The 19,936-nt window shown below is 39.5% G+C and overlaps 1 protein-coding gene across 1 annotated transcript; it reads right to left on the minus strand.

The window, feature by feature from the left end:
- Window positions 1-744: 744 nt before the first annotated feature.
- LOC136558337 (alpha-1-antiproteinase F-like) lies at window positions 745-13,666 on the minus strand. The gene is given in 5 exon segments (XM_066552711.1): window positions 745-933; window positions 2,119-2,266; window positions 4,506-4,776; window positions 11,021-11,666; window positions 13,556-13,666. Coding segments are annotated over 5 exon segments (1,365 nt in total).
- Between the last annotated feature and the right edge of the window lie 6,270 nt (window positions 13,667-19,936).

Genomic DNA, 19,936 nt, shown 5'->3' on the forward strand with positions numbered 1-19,936 from the left:
GACTCACAATGGTTGGCTTCAGGGCGCCAAAGTGCAGAGAACAGATCTATCTCTTTTCTTCTTAGATCAAATTCTTAGAACCTCTAAAGTTTGCCCTGGAATGAGTCTGGACTATTGATTACACAGAAACAGTAGTCAGAGCAGTATGTATCTGCAGGGGAAAAACACCCCTTCTTTGAGACCCCTCTGCAGCAGCCAAGCTGGGACAATAGCTGACAGGCAAGGGTGTAATAGAGTCACTGGACAACAATGGTACTAGGCAAGGTAATAAGCATTATGCATGTTAAGGTTTATGCTAGCTATCAACTTCCTGTTGGTAGGAAAATTGACACAAATAGTAAAAGTGACATAACTTGTACCTATTTGTCAGTCAACATAAAAAAATAGGAGAGAAGGCAGCCATGAGGGAAGAAGCAGACGTACACAACCCTCTCCACCCACATGCTCCTCATCTTCCCTGCTAGAAGATGTATCTATGCTGTCAGTATCACACAGGCCTATTTTGTCCCAGAGCTAATGACAGTTCTGCATGAATGCAACCTTCTTTAAAAAAAAAAAAAAGAAGCAAGGCCCAAACAAACATGCAAGTATGATAACTTAAATTGATGAAGAGTCTCATCTACAAAAAACAGTGAATAACATCAGTTAAGAGGTGGAGAGCCCCTCTGTAGCCATGCCATACTCATCAGGTCTAATACTTGATCTAGGAGTGGTCATCACCACATACCTAATTTGTACATTAACCTAATTTCTTTTCAGAGGGTTCACAATTTTTCCCATGAAGAGTATAGTGTTGTCCATATTTATGACCATTAGGAAGGGCCGGTTGAATCTAACGGTAATTGGAACGGACATGGGCACTATTTCCATGCCTGTGGCAGCTGCTGCTTCGGTGCCAGTCTCATCCACCTTTACCACAGCCTTATGAATAGCCTGTGAAGAAACAGACATTTGACAAGTCAAGGGAGTACAAAACTGGTCATCTAAATAAGAATGAGAGTTAAAAGCACCTGAAGAAGTTACTGGTAAGAAACAAGTGTCAGATGGACAGGTGTGAGTCCACTGCTTAAAGATAGCAAAGTTAGGGGGGAAAAAAAATCAGCAAGCTACATGCAGCACAGCTTTCTAGCCCCAGAGAGGAAAAGTTACTCTCCAGGAAAAGTTACTCTGGAGGGGCATGTCCCTGCTAGTGAAAGCATTTGCTTTGTTTCTTTCTTATTCTTTGCATCTGCTCATGGAGATCTGTACAGCTAGACCAAATGTTAAGAGAGTAAGACCATATTTAGTGTGTATTAGAAGTGTATTAGAAGTTCATACAGTTGAAAAAATAGCATGAATAGAAATCTTAAATTATGTTTCCTATGTTCCTTCATGTTTTGGGAAAAATGGGAACAAAGATGAAGGGCCAGAAATGTCGGGTTAAAGCACAGAAACACAAAAGTTTGACCTTGTAAAATCAAGACACTGATAGATCCTGATTTGTAATGTCCATTTGAGGTCATGAGGGCAGTTGCTTTCTTCTTTAGACAATTAAGTTAGCCCTGATTGTCAGCTTTAAACTCTAGGTTTATTGAAGCATGATCTATCTGTAGCTTTTACCTGAGCCTAGCAGTAATTGTTCATATGCTTGAAGCCAAATGTTTGTTATAATTGCATTTTCATTTCTCCCAAACAGTTTAAAAGCAAGCAGTGTGTTTTTCCTCTTCCCTCACCTCCATAAAATATGAGTAGTGATACATCCTACAGCCCCCTACTTGCCCACAAACAGGCTAAAGAAGGCAGACACAAACAAAAGCAGCCAGTGGTGACTGTAACAGCATGCTGCAAGAGGGTACCAGGGTGTGGATGGATAATGATTTGGTCATGTATGCTTTATAAAGTTGCCCCATGCAGGTCAAAATAGCCTTCTAAATTAAAAAATTACTGACTAGTAATTTGCTCCAACCCAATTGCTCATACAGTGCAACTAACATGGATAAAATACTCTTCATGCCATCAGCTGCCTTTTTATGGAAGCAAAGCCTCTTTACATGAGTTTTGCACCATGAATAGCTGTGCAGAAAGTGATGCAAGTATCAGTAACCATGGGCCCATAAAACAAAAAGCAGTATGACTTACCTGGGAAATTCTGTGCTGGGGCTGCCCAGTGATCCCAGAGAGGTCAGCCTTATCAGTGAATAGATCCATGATGCCCATTTTATATAAGATATCTTTTAGGTTATATGTCCCATAAAGCGTGAATTTCGGAAGATACAAATTTACTGAGCTGCCAGGAAATAAGTGCAAGAATACAATGAAACATTTGATCAGTTATCACAGAACAACATAGACTCATAAGAGGAAAACTGATTTTGCTTTCTCCCTAAAGACATTTTGCCTGTAGCCTCCCTCTAGTCTACACAGGAGATGAAAATTTTCTGAAGTCAGTGATCTCTTCTGCAATCAGCTGGAAGCACCTTAATCATGAGCCATTACTGAGGATGCACCTTGTGAAAAAGAGACTCCTTTAGGTGCCTCAAACTGAGCAAAAAAAAATCCAACACATTCAAGTTCATGGAATGTTACTTTTGGAGAAAAAACTGGCCTTGTGTATTTGTCATATAAAACAGGACAGATAAAATGGAACTACATCCACTGAAGAAGCAGGACAATAGTAAGTAGTGATAGAAGGCATGGCAAAATAAAAGACAAAAGCAAATTTACAGAATATAGTTAGCCAATAGAAAATTTCTTTCCTGTGTCAAGCCCAGTGTCTGACTTACTCAGTTTTAAGTGCCTAGATTGCCGCTTTCCATAAGTTAACCAAACTCTCTGTTTCTGACTCGTTTTTCCTTGTTTTTCCCCTAAGTATCTAACAATTACTTTTCAAAGGTTAAGCCCAACATTTATGGCTAGAAGCAGCATAATGAGACAGAGGTTAGTGATAGCACTGACATTAGGTACTATTACCTGGTGAGAAACCAGGACAGCTCTCCAGGGCTTTAAGTCAGGGAGATGTGGAACATTTAATGAAGCTAGCCAAAGAGAAACTCATCCAGTGGGGAGGGGGGAAGGAAAAGCCCATACCTCCAGCATTGCACAGCATCTAATGCCAGCTCTGGCTGTATCCAAAAACAAGAGTGCCGTGGATTGATAACAGGTTGCTTGACCTCTTACTTCTCCCTGATTTCAGTCTGTGCTGATTGCTGCCCTGAATGAGGGTGCAGCTATCACTGAATCCTCTGCCTTACTGTTACCTAAAGGCACTCCTTCACAAGCCCCCACTTGCTTCCACTACAGAGCAAAGGGAAAGCCACAGACACACAGGAGCAATGCAACCAGGAAAGGAGCAGTGGGATACACTTTTCAGGAGTGAAAGTGAGGTTTTCTCTATAGCTAAGCCATTTAAAATATCTCAGCTGTCTATACTGGTGACACTTCAGCACTGTTCTGTCAGCCACCAGAAATGAAAGATGTACTTCACAACATTTCTGCCACTAATATCAACATCAGTTTGCAGACAGAAAAGGGACAAAGAGGTAGGTCACAGGCTTTACATGTTTCCATATAATACTTTCATTTATTAAGACCTCCCAGAGACTCCAAATAATAGCTGATACGAGCAATTGTTTAAAGATTAAAGGGAAAAGGAGGAATTTGTGTCATTATTTTGTAGGAGGGAATGGTTATTATGAAAAATGGGGAGCAGCATGAAACAGACTTGTCTTTGACTGTGATTCTTTTTCATATTGTAAGATGGAGAGAGGAAATATAAATTCCTCCAATTGTATTTAGCATTCATCTTGATAATTGTAAAGGCAATTGTTTCTTTGGCAAAAATTATACCTAAGTATCTTGAGTCACCATCTTTTTGTCCTATAGTTCTATAGTCACAAACCACATAGCTACTCCAAGAAAATTACTTCGTTTTTGCTGGGTTTCTTTTTTTTCCTTTTTTTTTTTTTTTTTTTGTTTGGTCTGGTTTCTTTTTATTATTGTTGTTGTTGTTTTGGGGTTTTTTCCTTTGTTGCTGTTTTTAGTGGGGGTCTTGTTTGTTTATTTTGTTTGGCTTTGGTTTCTTTCACATATTGAGATTTGCCTTCACAATTGCTGAATGGAAGTTGTTATTTCAGCATTAACTTCACAATTGCTGTTAATTTTAATAGGCAGAAATTAAGAAGAGACAAGAAAAGAGGCTGAAGTGGTAGGAATACACTTGTAAATAGAAGGCAGAAAACTTCCCCCCAAAAAAGTGAGAAGGGGTCTAAGTCAAAAAGGGCCTATTAAGAGCTGAAGATGGGAAACAAAATGCAGAAATAACAAAAGTCCTAATCTGTGAAGGTTTTCAGTGCATGCAGTTCTGAATGTGAGAACACATGGACATTAAATTAGCCAAATCCAACTTAGGTCAGGAAATTTCTTCTATTGCTTAAAGCAGAACTAAAAATGACATATTGATTTTGTGTCATACCCCAGCACATTTGTTTCCTTGGCTACCATCTGAACCAAGAACTGCAGAATTTTACCTTTTTGTGACTAATGTCGACCATCGTGACAAATGTTCACAAGACAATGTTTTCTCCAGCTTCCTCATTCTTCCTCTATCAGGCAGAATAAAAAACGCTGAAGCACCTCCTTTGTAATCCATTTGCACCACAGTGGAAGACAGCTGCTCATCATAGCCATGCTTGAACAGGCCCATTCCAAACATCATTGGGACTTCAACAACCTTAGTCCCATCCACAAAAAATTTGCTCATTTTGGTGTATTTTGGATCGAAAGGTTTTTCCCATTCAGCTTGAAATAAAAGAGACAGAGTTACAGGATATTTTTAAGGACATATTATCATAGGACACATTCTTAGATGACAGAAACTGGTACAGATGGATCAGCTTCAAAGACAAACCAATTTTCAATGATCACTTGATCTTACTAAATACACAGAATAATTCAATAGCAACACAGAGTTGGTAGAAAGTGATGTACAAAACTCCCTCAGATCTTAGAGCAGGCTGAAAAATCCTTCATTTAGATGAGTTATCAAGGGTTCTAACTTGCACTTTTCCTCCATGATGGCAGTTTTGAAGAGCCTGTAAAGTCCTCATATAATGCAGCCTTTATCTAGGCTCAAAAGAAGATTCTCTCATTTTCTTATTCCCAAAACAAAATAGGCTTGTAAAGGGTGACACAAGGCATGAATTCTCCAGAGAAATTAAGGGATTTGGGTTACTTGCAGAGAGGTGTTGGTACCTCACATTAGATGATTATGTATAGAGTCATAAGGAGTTTAATTTCACCAGACTGCTGAGTTAGGAAACAAAACAGCAACATCAGAAAACTTTTCCACTGTTATCTTCACCATATTAAATTTTCAAAAGTTCCTCAGTCATGGTGAAACAAACCATCCACACTGAAACTCTGAAAGGTTCTTATCCTCAGTGGAGAGGATTTTCAAAACCAAATTCCAGGTATCCACATCATATGTTTCAGAGGCTGAGCAAATTTTTTAAAAAGGGGGAAATTGTGGAATTTTGGAAAGGCTTTTTGTTGTTTTTATTTTAATTTTTAAGAAACCTTGTTGCTCTAGCAAATTTTGCCTTCTAGAGCAAAACTAACATTTTATCATATGTAATGGACAAAAGTAGAGCTGTGACACTAAGTAAAGTAAGTGGCATCAAGAAAACCATGAAACAAGATGCAACCTCTGTTGACTTCTGATTTCTATTTGAACACTGATTACTAGGCAGCTTGTTACAAATGAAATAATTATTGTCTGCTGTTTCCACCATCTGACACAGCCTGCACTACTAAATAGCTTTCGAAAAAGTGAAATGAGACTTCTTCAGTGCATGTCTTGGTCTCTGAAAGCATAGACTGACAACTGCAATGTTCTGAACAGGGAAAAGTCACTACTTTTATACATTTTATATACTTTATATACTTCATTAATAGTGACGTCTATCATCAGATAAATAACATGCAGAACTTTTACATTATTATGCTTAAGGGAAAAAAAAAAGCAGAATGAATCACAAAAACATGACTGACACCAGGCTGAAAAACTTAAACTGATTTCAAGAAGAATTTTGCTTGAAAACTGCATAGGATGTTAGGACCACTACTCTGGGCTTCAGGAGTGCAAACTTTGGCCTCTTCAGAGATTTGCTTGGGATAAAGCCATGGAGGGAAGAAGGCCCCAAGAAAGCTGGTTTGTCACAACAATCTCATGCAGCTCTATAGGCTGGGGACGGAGTGGTTAGAAAATGGCCCAGTGGAAAAGAACCTAAAGGTGCTGATAACAGCAGCTGAACATGAGCCAGCTGTGCCCAGGTGGCCAAGAAGGCCAATGGCATCCTGGCCTGTGTCAGCAATGGTGTGGCCAGCAGGGCCAGGGCAGGGATTGTCCCCCTGCACTCAGCACTGGTGAGGCCACACCTCCAGTTCTGTTCGAGGCCCAGTTTTGGGAGCTTCACAATGAGAAAGACATTGAAGTGCTGGAGCATTGAGGGCAACAGAACTGGGGAAGAGTCTAAAGAGTCAGTCATGTGAGGAGCACCTGAGGCAACTGGGGATTTTTAGGCTGGAGAAAAGGAGGCTGTGGGGAGGAACCTCATTGCTCTCTACACCTGCCAGAAAGGAGGATGTAGCCATGTCAGGGTCAGTCTCTTCTCACAGGCAACAAATGATAGGACAAGAGGAAATGCCTCAAGCTCTTTCAGGGGAGGTTCAGGTTGGACATCAGGAAACATTTTTTCACTGAAGAGGTTGTCAAACATTTTAAAAAGCTGCTCAGGTATATGGTAGATTCATGATCACTGGAAATGTGCAAGAAATGACTGGCCTTGGCACTTAGTGCAAATAATTTATTTGATATGGTGGTGTTCAGTCAAAGGCTGAACTCAAAGATATTGGAGGTCTTTTCCCACCTTAATGGCTCTGTGATTCTCTTGATATTCAAGGATGACCTCCACCAAGCACAGGAGTGATCCATCCTAACAAAGAAGGAGTCAGGTAAAAATGCCAGGAGGCCTGTGTGGATGAACAAGGAGCTCTTTGGTGAACTCAAACACAAACAGGTAGCCTACAGAAGGTGGAAGCAAGGACAGGTAACCTGGGCAGTATAAAAAGAGATTTTCTGAACCTCCAACGAATAGATTAGGAAAGTTAAAGGTGTGATAGAATTAAATCTGGCCAGGGACATTGAGGGCAACAAGAAAAGCTTCTATAGGTATGACAATGATAAAAGAAAAACTAGGGAAAATGTGAACTCCCTCCAGAAGAAAATGGGAAGACTGGTTACCCAGAACATGGCTGAGGTACTCAATGACATTTTTTCCCTCAATCTTTACTGGCAAGTGCAGGGACTGGGAGAATGAAAGTAGTTCACTGTAGAAGAAGATCAGGTTCAAGAACATGTGAAGAACCTAAGATGAACATGTCCATGGGACCTGCAGATCATGAGGGAAATAGATGGAACAGCAATACCACTATCCATCATATTTGAGAAGTTATGGCAGTCCAGTGAAATTTTCACTTATTGAAAAAGATAAAGGAGAGCTCTCATTTTTAAAAATGAAGAAAAGAAAAGAAAAGAAAAGAAAAGAAAAGAAAAGAAAAGAAAAGAAAAGAAAAGAAAAGAAAAGAAAAGAAAAGAAAAGAAAAGAAAAGAAAAGAAAAGAAAAGAAAAGAAAAGAAAAGAAAAGAAAAGAAAAACCCAGGAAACTACCACTCTTTCTCACCTCTTTGAGTGGCAAGATATGGAGCAGATCCTCCTGGAAACTATGATAAGACACATGGAAAATTAGGAAGTGATTGGTGACTGACAACATGACTTCACTAAGGGTAAACTGTGGTAAAGGAAGATCAACAGATATCATCTACCTGGACCTGTGCAAAGAATTTCACACTGTCCTGCAAGACATCCTTGACTCTAAACTGGAGAGATGGGTGTGAGAAGTGGCCCACTGAGTGGATCAGGAATTGTCTGGATGTTTCTATTTGAAGGCTTGCAGCCAATGGCTTGTTGTCCAAGAGGAGATCAGGGAGATCAGGGATGACCAGTGCTCCTTGGAGGTTGGTATTAGGACCAGTGCTGCTCAATATCTTTGTTGGTAAAGTGAATGGTGGAATTGAGGACACCCTCAGCAAGTTTCCAGAGACACCAAGATGGTGTGGTTCTGTTGACATGCTGTAAGGAAAGGATGCCCTCCGGAGCTAAGGGATGCCACCCAGACAGAGAGGGTGCCATGCAGGGAGAGTGAGACAGGCTTGAGAGGTGGTCCCACTAGAACATCATGAAGTTCAACAACGCCAAGTGCAAGGTCCTGCATGTGGGTTGGGGCGATCCCAAGCATAAATACAAGCTGGGAAAACAATGGATTGAATTGAAAGCAGACCTGAGGAGAAGGACTTGGTCCTGTAGGTTGATGAGAATCTCAGCATGCCCCAGCAATGTGTGCTTGCAGCCCAATAAGAGAAAGCCAAAAACATATTGAACTGCATAAAAAAGGTGTGGCCAGCTCCACTTCTGCTTCGCTCTGGCAAGATCCCACCTGGAGTACTGCATTCAGGTCTGGGGTCTCCAATAAAAGAAGGAAATGGATCTGTTGGAGTAATTCCAGATGAGGGCAATGAAAATGATCAAGAGGGCTGGAGCAGCTCTCCTATCAAGACAGGCTGAGAGAGCTGGGGTTGTTCAGCATGGGAAGAGAAGGATCGAGGAAAACCTTAGAGTCCCTTCCAGTACCTAAAGGGTGGAAGTACCTATAGAGGAGAAGTACCAAGGGGAATGACTTTAAATGGAAAGAGGGCAAATTTAAATTTAGATTAGATATAAGGAAGAAATCCTTCACTATGTGGGTTGTGAGGCTGGAATAGAGAAATTATAGATGCCCCATCCCTGGCAGTGATCAAGGCTAAGTTGGACAGTTCTTTGAGCACTCTGGTAGAGTGGAAGGTGTCCCTGCCCATAGCAGGGGGATCTGAAATAGACGATCATTAAGGTCCCAAGTCATGACTATTAGTTAACACACAGATTAGACAGAGATCATATTCACTAATACTTTCCTCCTATTTCAAAGGCACTCTTATTCCTAGTTCTCACTTCTATCTTAGGGGATACCTTCTAGGCACCTTTCTCATGTGTTTCACAGCACTCAAGCAGCAAAATGAAATTCAAAGTATTCTTTGTCATTATGATGTTGACTAAGGCATGAAAAAGGATTGGTGTAACATAGTGGAATGACATGTCTTGTAGGTCAGAGTCAGGAAATTATTCCCAGACTTTTGTTCTTGAAGAAGGAATTCTGTACTATGCTACACCATGAAAAAAAGTGTCACCAGTAATGTGCAAGGAAGTTTGTAATGCACAAAAAGTGGACAAGCACCTGAAAGTATGCACTGGTTATACAGCTAAGTGAGGTTTAAAAATCGTCTCCAGATTAATCCCAGATCTAGATAAATAACCTACTCTTGATCTCAAGACTAAAAAAATGTTATTATAGTATTGTGATTAATGCTATTCTTTAATCCATTTGCTTTAAAATTGGTGAGATAAAACTGAAACTGCACCACCTTTAGAGGAGCTAGGAAATCTTCGCAGTAGTAAACTGAACATCTCTTTAAAAAAAAACTAACAACCCTTACTGTTAGAACATGTAAAAATTAACTGTAATAGAAAGTCATCTTTAATATAAGGTTTCTTGGGCTTTTTGTCCCCACTGTGCTACTAAATTCATTGCTCATTTTTCAAACACCTTTCAGTAAAAGAAAAATTGACAGGTTTTTTTGCCTGTTTTGAAAGATGTACCTGATGCTTAATAGAAGTCTAAATGAAAACATTATTTGAGATAAACAAGTAGGTTTTCAAGAGAACTAAGAAATATCAGTCATCTGTATTTCAATTAGCTCCATTTAGTTGTGCCAAAGGATACAAGGAGCAGAGATGCAGATGGAAAGCAAAACAAAACAGAAATCTATTTCTTAATTATTTTCAGGGGAAGCCTCACATTGGAAAAATTGAAGCATCCAGGTTCTAAAAGGATAGCTTTTCTTTTAAAAATTTATCTAATATGCCATCTCCATTTCAATTAAAAAGCTTGATGATATTTTTATCAGATAAATTACAGAATATTATTTTTCTGACTACAAATACTTTACTTTCAGCATATAATCTGTAAGAGAGAGAAAGTTTGAAATAAGATGCAATATCTGTTATTAGACCACTGATTGAGCCTTACAGCCTTGATCCTCTTCTTCTCATTAGATCAGAAGTCTGAAAAGCTCTGGGAACATCTGAAGACTGTATCTAAGCAGACTGCACAAGTTAATTAAGAAAAACAAGCTTATTGTCAATAGGCTTGTGTTTGATACTGGTGGGTCCATCTCTCCACTGGAAAATATTAGAATCTGCAAATCAAAAAAAAAATGTTGAAACCTATGCCTCTAGACACACTGGGACTACAGACATGCTATTGGCAAAGGCATAGTTAGTAAAAAAATAAGGAGAACATGAGTGTGAAACTAAAGCTATTGTAGCTTGTTTAGTTTTCAATACATAAACATACCCAGTAACAGCAAAGCGGTTGTCTAAACATATTCTGTTTGATGAGATGCTAATTTTTCCTTTAATAGAATTATTTGCATTTAACTCTGAACTTGCTGAACAAAAAAACCAGCTGGATTGAAATTCACAGAAATAGATCTCAGCCAAGAAAGTGCTTGAATCCTACTAGACTGTATAGGATTAGATGCTTTACTGCCTAGAGGTGCCTTCCTCAAAATGTATTTCACTTAATTTTCTGAAGGAAAGAAGTTTATGTATTAAAAGATACAGGAAAATTTGCCATACATTTTGCTAAGAGTTATCAGTGTCAAGTAGAACACCATTTCCAATAGCTTTGTTTCTAATTAAATATGAGTGAGGGCCAAAAGGGAAAGATATGAGTCCACCTGCAAAACCATATTGCAAAAAATTATGAAGTTTAAAACTGACCTGTGGAAATAATTTATGGAGTAGAAGAACATGATATGTATATCTTACCGTTAAAATAGATATAGCTAATAAGGAGAATTTCAGTAAGTGGATCTAGGTTATTTATGAGGTCCTTGATTTTTCCATTCGTTCTTCTTGCTACATATTCATTGATCTTTATCTGGGCTTGATTAGCCTGCTTGAAGTTCATAGGATAAGCTTCTCCTTCATAGAAGTTTCTGAGATTACTTAAAAATTTTTCTTGTGGCTTCAGTCGATCAAGCACAAACAGAACATTTCCCATATTCAACTGTAAGCCCCCATTCCTTCTGTTTACCATTTGCATGAGTTGACGATAACCTTCATGTATCTCATTTTCAGAAATCTGACGAGGGTTAAAGCAAAGGACCCTAAGAATCTGTGTCAGGGTGTCTGATCTGGCACCCAGAGTCAGCATTGCAAAGGCGGTTGAAATGCTCAAAGGAGAGAAGAAAACGTTTCCGTTGTTTTCACGAGAAGAAATATCTTTGTAGAAACAACATGCAAATCGACAAACACTGTTCCTTACATTCTGCCATGGCATATTTTGGTTTTCTTGTGCTCTTGGGTTCTGGTTTCTTACCCCTTGTGGATAAGGCTCATAGCAGTAACTGTTGGAAAGGATTCCAACAAGTAAAATACACAGGGAAATCAACATCTTCATATTTCTCTGATTCTGTAATAGAAGAAAAGTTACATTTGGCTTACAAATCTATTCACCTTGTGTTTAGCAATACATCAATCCCTTCACTATACAGAGTTAGCGTAGCACCAGTGACTCCAAGATGTTTGAATTGGGGGAAATGAGCTTTCTATTTCAAGGAAGCAGACTCTGGAAAATTGCTCAACCTACTGAAGAGGTTATGAAATAAAAAAAATTAAAGTCAAAGAGGGATGAGGTAATTCCAAATACGCCCTCATTAAAGTTAAGCTACAATTCATTTTAAACTGTTTTTTTTCCCAATAATCTGTTTTCAATGTGGCTTTAAGTGATGGAAGAGTCAAAAGCACAGGTTTATAGAGAAGAAAGTAAGGGAGACAGTCAAGGCTAATCAGTTAAATTTCGAAATTGAACTGATGAAAAATCAAAGCAGAAGAAAGGCACATTATACCTCTTCTGTGAAAATTAAAACATACATCTTTGAATGGGCTGCATATAAACCCATATGCAGGCACCTAAGAGAATGCAAGTGCACTTGTTTATGAGGAAGTGATGAACATTTATGGTGATTTCATAAAGCTTTAACAGTTGAGCACAACTAAAAGAAAAAACCAACTTCTACAAAAATAATGAAAGAAATAGCAATTAGGATGTTATCAAAACCCTGAGAATACAGTGCTGCTTATAAAGACAGGGAAAATGAGTATGTACATAGAGCACCAAAAGGAAATAAGTGTGCCTGCTGCATACAAAGGCATGCCCAGTCCAGTGACTGAATCAAATCACCTAAAAACAAAATTAAAAAAAAAAAGTATAAAATAATAGAGAAACTCTAGAGGAATATTGTATTTATCATCAGAAAGATAGAAAAGGTTGATTTGGCGGAGAAGTTTAAAATGGTTGAAAGTGAAGATGAGTGAGTAAATTCTGGAGGAACAAAGACACTAACAAAATAGAGATAGAACAGGAAAGCCTTTTCCAAAGCATGGAAACCATTCATTCCACATCTATGGCAATACTTTCACCTCTAGAAATTAATACTGTATCACAATCAGTTCAATAACTTCTGTCAATAGAGAGAGAAGTAAAGATGTGAAATATCTGGAAATCCAAAACATCCTCCTGTGGTATGCGACCATTTGACTTACCAAACCTTTTATAAAACAAAGCTCTCTCTAGGGGAAAAATATCTAAGGTTTTTGGCTTGCACTGAGAAATACAGCCTCTGTGTTGTAAAAGCTCTGAATCCTTATCAGCTCCCACCATGATCCCACATTTGTGTTCTCCACTTTCCATCATTTGGTTTCTCCAAAACCCAGTGAACTCAGAATGCTGATCTCGGTTTTAGAAATAGATGCTTGAAACACTCCTTAATTCACACTCTGAATATCATGGTCATGGAAATACTACTATTGCTAGCAAGGGCCTGAACCCCATGGCAAGCCACTTTCAGACAGTGCACTTTCATATCTAGAACACATTTAAATTCAAGCTCTGATTTGTTTGTGACTTCTCTCACCATCACTCATACACTAATTTTTTTAGCCAGTTTCTTTTTTTTTTTAAGTGCTCTCTAGATGCTTTAGAGAGCAATCCTTAAGACCCCACTTTCATTTTATTTCACACCCTACATTTGTTATTATCATCAATGTACTTAATTTAAAACACTTAGAAATGCAGTTTTCCTAAGGAGAGTCATGCTGTACAAATGTGCCAATCTCACAGAGGACTTATCTTTTCTATTTAAAAAGACCCCAAAATCATAATTAAACAATCCAAGAAATTTAAGCCAAAACTTGAATATGAACATAATAATTTCTCAGTTGAACATTCAAAAATTTTTCTCCAGAATATAATTTTTGACAATTTTTCCACATTAAAAAAAAACCCAAAACATTACTTACAGTGAATTCAAAAGGGTCCTGTTGTATTCACCAGGTCTGCACAGGTCCTTGCTCAGTTGTTTATGCTGCTGAATACAAAGCAGGGTATCCTCTAGTAAAGGTTAAGATCATCTAAGGGCCATGACTCACACATTATAATTTTAGAGATTAGTATGATGTCAAAACTAGTTTTACTGGACACTTTACTGAATATGTTCTACACGTGACTACTTATTATTCATGACTATCTGATCACTCCGGTTAGATTCAAACCCATTTTCCTCAAACTGAACCTACTTTTTCTTAATATCAAACACTCATACACATCTCAGTTGCCTGAATCTACTTTTTTATGAACAGGTTACCGGAAGCAGCAACTACAGAGAAATATTTTTAACATCATTTGCATAATTTCCAGAATTTCCAATAGCATTGCTGCCACTAAGACAGGAGGGCAAGACTTGATGCACCAGGACAATCTGAATTTTTGTGATCTACCTTGCTTTGTCTCTGCATATCCATGGCAGGGATTGATTGTCTCCAGGTGAAGCAGTGATGATTCTAATAGGTGCAGGGCTTGGAACACTGTTGTGGCACACTAGCAAATGCTGTCAGATGTGTACCTGGCTATCCCCTCCCAGACAGGGAATCCACTGGCAGCAAGAGCTGTGATATTGACTCCTGGGTCACTTGTATGGCCCTGTGCCCAGAGAAGAAGAATGCAGCTGGGATGCCATTGAATGTAGGTGATTGCAGTTACAAGCATGGCCTGGGGACAGGGGGTGGAAGCCGAGGAACATGAGTGTTAAATAGAGCAAGTCTTTAGATCAGCTTACTATCTTATAATCTGGGATGTGGGGAGCAATCCCCTCTGATCGTGTGCCAAGTTCAGCTGGGTCACATCAGACAGCCTGGTATCCTGTGCTCAGCTTTACTCCTGGGTGCAGGATGGCCAAAGCATCATGGGGACCACACAGTTCAAACCTTTGCTCAAACCAAGGTCATACATTGAGTTGCTCAGGATGGTGTCCTGCTGGGTTTGACTCCCTCAACAATGGAGATCCACAAGCTCTCTGGGCAATCTCTCTATTGCAGTGTTTGAAAACACCAACACTAAAACAGGTTAACAGGTTAACAGGTTTTCTCCATGTTTAAGTGGAACTTCTTGCATTTTAATTTGTGTTCATTGCCTCTTGTCTTGTCACTTGATGCCACTGAGCAGACACTATCTCTGTCTTTACTTGTCTCATCAAAAATTGGGTGATCATACATTGTTGAGACGTCCAGGTCTTTTTTCTCTGGACTAAACATTACTAACCTTTACTCTTTTAGCCTCTCCTCATACTGCAATTCTTCAATGACAATTCTGGCACTTTGATAGAGTCATTCTGGTTTGTCCATGTCTTCCTTGCATTGTGGAGCCCAGCAATGCTTGCAGCTCTCCAGATGTGCATAGCAGGGATGAGTAGAGAGAAAGGATTTCTTGCAGTGACCTGCTGGCAATGTTCTTCTTAAAGCAGCTCAAGTACATGGAATTACAGACTCGTAGAATATTGGAATGGTTTGAGTTGGAAGGGACCTCAAAGATCATCTAGTTCCAAGCCCCCTGCCATGGGCAAGGACACCTTCCATCAGGCCACAAGTAGGTCAAAGCCCCATCCAACCTCACCTTGAACACTTCCAGGGATGGGGCACCCACAGCGTTTGTGGGTAACCTGTTCCAGTGTCTGACCAGTCTCATAATGAAGAATTTCTTGCTTATATCTAATCTAAATCTATTGCCTTTCTGTTTAAAGCCTTGTCCTATCATTACAAGTCTTTGTAAAAAGGCCCTCTGCAACTCTCCTGTAGGACCCTTTTAGGTATTAGAAGGCCACAATAAGGTCACCAAGAGTCTTCTCCAGGCTGAACAACCCCAACTCTTCCAACCTGTCTTGGCAGGAGAGATGTCCAAGTCCTCTGATTATCTTTGTGGACACGTTCTCTTCTGGACAGATCCAGAACATAAGAAATGTTGGGGACCCCAGAGCTGGATGCAGCACTCCAGACAGGATCTCACCAGAGCAGAGTAGAGGGGCAGAATCCCCTCCCTCACTCTGCTGGCCACACTCTTTTGGATGTAGCCCAGGGCACAATTGGCTCTCTGGGCTGTGAGTGCCCCTGGGTGGGTCATGACCAACCTCTCATCCACCAGCACCCCAAAGTCCTTCTCAGCAGGGCTGCTCTGATCTGTTCATCCCCATCCTTTGTTCCTACTGGAGGTTGCCTGACCCAGGTGCAGCCCCTTGCAATTGGTCTTGTTAAACCTCATGAGATTCCCATGGGCCCACTGCTCAAGCTTGTTCTGGTCCCTTTGGATGACATCCATCCTTCAGGCATGGCAACTGCACCACTCTGCTTGGTGGTGTCTGCATTTCCTGCAAGAACTTACTTATCTGAACCCCATGCACAGCATCTCACTTTCTAAAACTAGGGTAATGTTTTCTCTCATTTTCCCTTCAAAATACAATCATTTCCAGGGAGGCACCAACCCTTATTACACACAAATAGAGTGCTGATCTAAATGCTGTTTCTAAGGACATTGAAATAATAACCACAACAATACTTCAGCAATATTTTCTGTGAGGCAAAGATACAACCAGTGAAAGTTGTTGATGATTACAACCTATGAAGAGGCTCAACAGGTTGCAGAAAACCCCTTAACCAAGTTGCTTATGAGGTAAAACTTGTGAAATAAGTGGCTTTGAGGCGTGATACTGGACTCACACATAGTGTATTCTTCACATACACCACTCACCTGAAGGAGTACTTGATATACTATTTTTCACTGCTTCTTGTCTATATAAGAGCCAAGAATCTTGCTTAGAGCTGGCATTTAATAATGGGCTGCAGTTTTCATGGTATATAAAAACTGATTTCTGATGAAGGAAGGAAGCCCAATTAAATATAGACGCCATGCTAATGACAAGGTGACGGACAAATGACTAAGACAGATTTGAACACACCTAGGCCACACCTAAGGACACCTGCAGGAGAAAGCATGCTGCTGAACATGGGAAAGCTGCCCTATGATTGGAAAGAAAGCAGAAAAAATCAATACAGTTTCAGTTTCTATGAATAATGTGAATATCTGGACATTAATATTAAAGAAAGTCCAAATTTTTCTTTCATATGTTTCCAGTGTCAAGCCATGACAGGAAAGAAGGTAAAGGAGAGGGTAACAGGTCTTGACCCAGCTGTACAATATCTGTATTTAATGAAAAATCTTCAGCAGCCATAAACAAGGATTTTTATTGCAATTATAAGCAGAATATTGATTTACAAATAGTTTAGCCATTTTGCTGAGTTTTGAAGATTGGGTTATTTCAGAGTAATGTTGCATAAGTTGAAGATATGATATGGATAGTGAACAGGGAATTTCCTCACTTACACTGGCGGCTTTTCTATAGATTCCACAGCTCTTACACTGCCAGCACTGAGCTGTTATAGGTAGTTAATCTCCAGCTGGCCAAATTTAATGTAAATACATGTGCTTTAAGCCAAGAAGTTGAAAGAGGTTTGTTTCTGCAAGGTTTCTCTCTCTGCTATATATAGTAACCACTGATGGCATGAGCAGGGTGTTCTACTGCATAAACAAGGCCTCAGAGGCTCTCCTTAGCCTGTGCTTAACCACAGATACCAGGTGTGTATATACCTTCAAAGAGATGGAGGAATTTCTTAATTTGTTGTCTCATTGAAACTAAAGCACTTCCTCATAACCATAATTAAAAAAGGGAGGCAACGTGGACTAGAAAATAAATTTGTATTAAGTTGCTCTTTTCTGAACCTTATAATACTTTCTCCTGAAAAGGGGAAGAGTGTGCAGCCTTTGTAAACTGTGAGGTGGGATCAGTCTGATTTAGGGCATCTGTTTCCTTACAATAATGTAAATATGATCTTCTATAAAAGCTCAGGAATCCCTCAAAAATCATTGTTTATTAAGTAGAGCACTGTTAGTGGTGACCTACAGAGACAGTAAGCACTGCAAGGCATCTCCATTTAGTTATGGGAAGTTTTACAATTCTTTTAGTCCTAGGATTTCCTACCAGTAAATCTATTACACTACACAACAAACAGGTTGAAGAATTCATCAAACTAACAAAGTTTGGGATAGCTTGGAATTGGCTGGCGAGTCCACAATTTCTGCTCCCACAACTATCAGAAGTGCTCCTCCACCTGAGAGCCTCTGCCTGAGCATTTGTTTGGGCAAGATTCTCACAGGTCCACACTCTTTGAGTTCAATAGAATGAATTTTCTTATTTTAAGCTCCCTTAAAAAGAAATTATAGGGAAACATAAATCCAAATAATTGACAAATACTACCCCCAACCCCCCAAAGGCTGAAGTGTTCTCTTCATTCAAAGTGTATTTTTTTTCCCAAGACCTTTCTCAATCCTCTCTTTTATCACTCAATGAAAGAGAGAATATATTGTCCCCAGAATCCTGGTCAATGCTTCCCTTAATTTCCAGGCTTTTCCTTCTCCTTAGGCAGCAGAATAAAAGTCACATTTTGCCTACATTCTCTCTTCAAGGACCTGTGCTCTACACAAACAAATACACACATTTTACTCTTACAGTATTTCCTGAATACACTTATTGATACCTTACCTATTACTGGAAGTGCATGGCTGTATGGAAATACATGCAACACTCTTGTAATACCTCTACAAGCTTTTCTTGAATTAGGTCACTATTTGCAAACCCAGCAGTCATTTGTCAGAAAACAAAACACTTTATTTCAGGAACAGAGCAGAAGTGGCATGGCAGCTGTCCTCCCTCCTGCCCAGCTCCCCACAATTCTTTCCTTGGAGAGGACATAGGGAAGGATCCCACTCAGCTTCTCCTGTCATCTCTTCTTCTGCAGAGGATTCAACAGAGAGATAAAGTATAGAATCATAGAATAATGGAGTCGTAGAATGGTTTGGGTTGGAAGAAACCTCAGAGATCATCTAGCTCCAACCCTACTGCCATGGACAGGGACACCTTTCACTACACCAGATTGCTCAGACCCCATCCAACCTGGCCTCGATTACTTTCAGTAAATCCCCTACCCACTCCCAGAAGCTCTCCAAGCACCAACCCCACTCCAGCCACTACCTCCTGAAAAGACTCACTACCAAGTTCCCTTCAGCTCCACTGACACCTTTTACCCTCAGCTTCAGCATCTCCTCTAGAATCAATGTCACACAAAGGGGAGAGCAAAAGGTCAGGACAAGATGTAGGCAGCAGTTTGCCTCAAGAAAACTAAAGAACCAATACTTTGAAGAAGAGGTATTGATTTAGTTATTGCTTCTCCTCAAAGCCCTGGGATTTATTTCCCCCATGCAATTAGCTGCCTTTCTCCTCAGCAAGTCCTTCAGTTAAATATGACTGTCCTGCTAAAAACAAACAAACAAACAAATAAACACCCCCCCCAAAAAAAACCCTGAACCCAAAACAAAAAAAAAAAAAAAACAAACCCTGTCCCTAAAAAAAAAAAAAACACAAAACAAAACAAAAAAGCCACCACCAAAATCCCCAAATGTTTCTTCTCCCAAGAGGTCTGTGAAACACTGACCCTGACTGACTGCAATTCATATCCTTCATTATTTAAATGGCTTGATCTTGCAAATTCTCTTTGATTTGCCTTTGGTGAAATTTTACAAGCAGTTAAATCTTGTAAGGTTTCAACTGCTGAGAAAATGCACATATTTTTTTCCTGTTAGTTTCAACAATCTCATTGTCCCATAATGCCTTGATAGCAGACACTAAGGCTGTTGGCTTTCTAATGTCAGTCCTTATCACCAGCTCTTGACATTTTAAGTAAATGTGGAGGCAAAAACACTAGAGAGAAAATCCCCTATATTCAAAGTGAGCTGACCACCAAGAGAAAAGTCCCAATATTAAATTAATAAACCATATATAGACTATCATTCCAGGAATATCTTGATTCCTTTTTCTTACTTCCTCTCTCCAGCTTTGACCTCCCATCTGAATGGCTTTCTCAAAATAAATAAAGCTAAAGAGTCCCGCACAGACAATCAGACTGGAGGCCATTCCAAAGTCTTCAATTACGTTAGAAACATGCACCTGGAAAAAAAAAAAAGCATTTATAGATACTAGCTATACTAGATATAGATACAGATACTAGTAATATATCTCAAGGCACTTTACGTCAAAGAAATATCAAGAGGTGTTTTTTGAAGAACATGCAGACAACATTTTCTTTACAGCATTATTCTATTAGCACAAAAAACAGAAACCAAGGAAGAGGATGACAGTCATTGTAAGAGCTCCTTTCTTTTGTGAGGGACAAGATCAAGCTCTGAAGAGTTTGGTTAAATGTTATCTGAATACCATTGAATGTCAATTATCTAATTACTTT

Source organism: Molothrus aeneus, chromosome 6, assembly GCF_037042795.1.
Source record: "Molothrus aeneus isolate 106 chromosome 6, BPBGC_Maene_1.0, whole genome shotgun sequence".
In the NCBI taxonomy this organism is placed as follows: Eukaryota; Metazoa; Chordata; class Aves; order Passeriformes; family Icteridae; genus Molothrus; species Molothrus aeneus.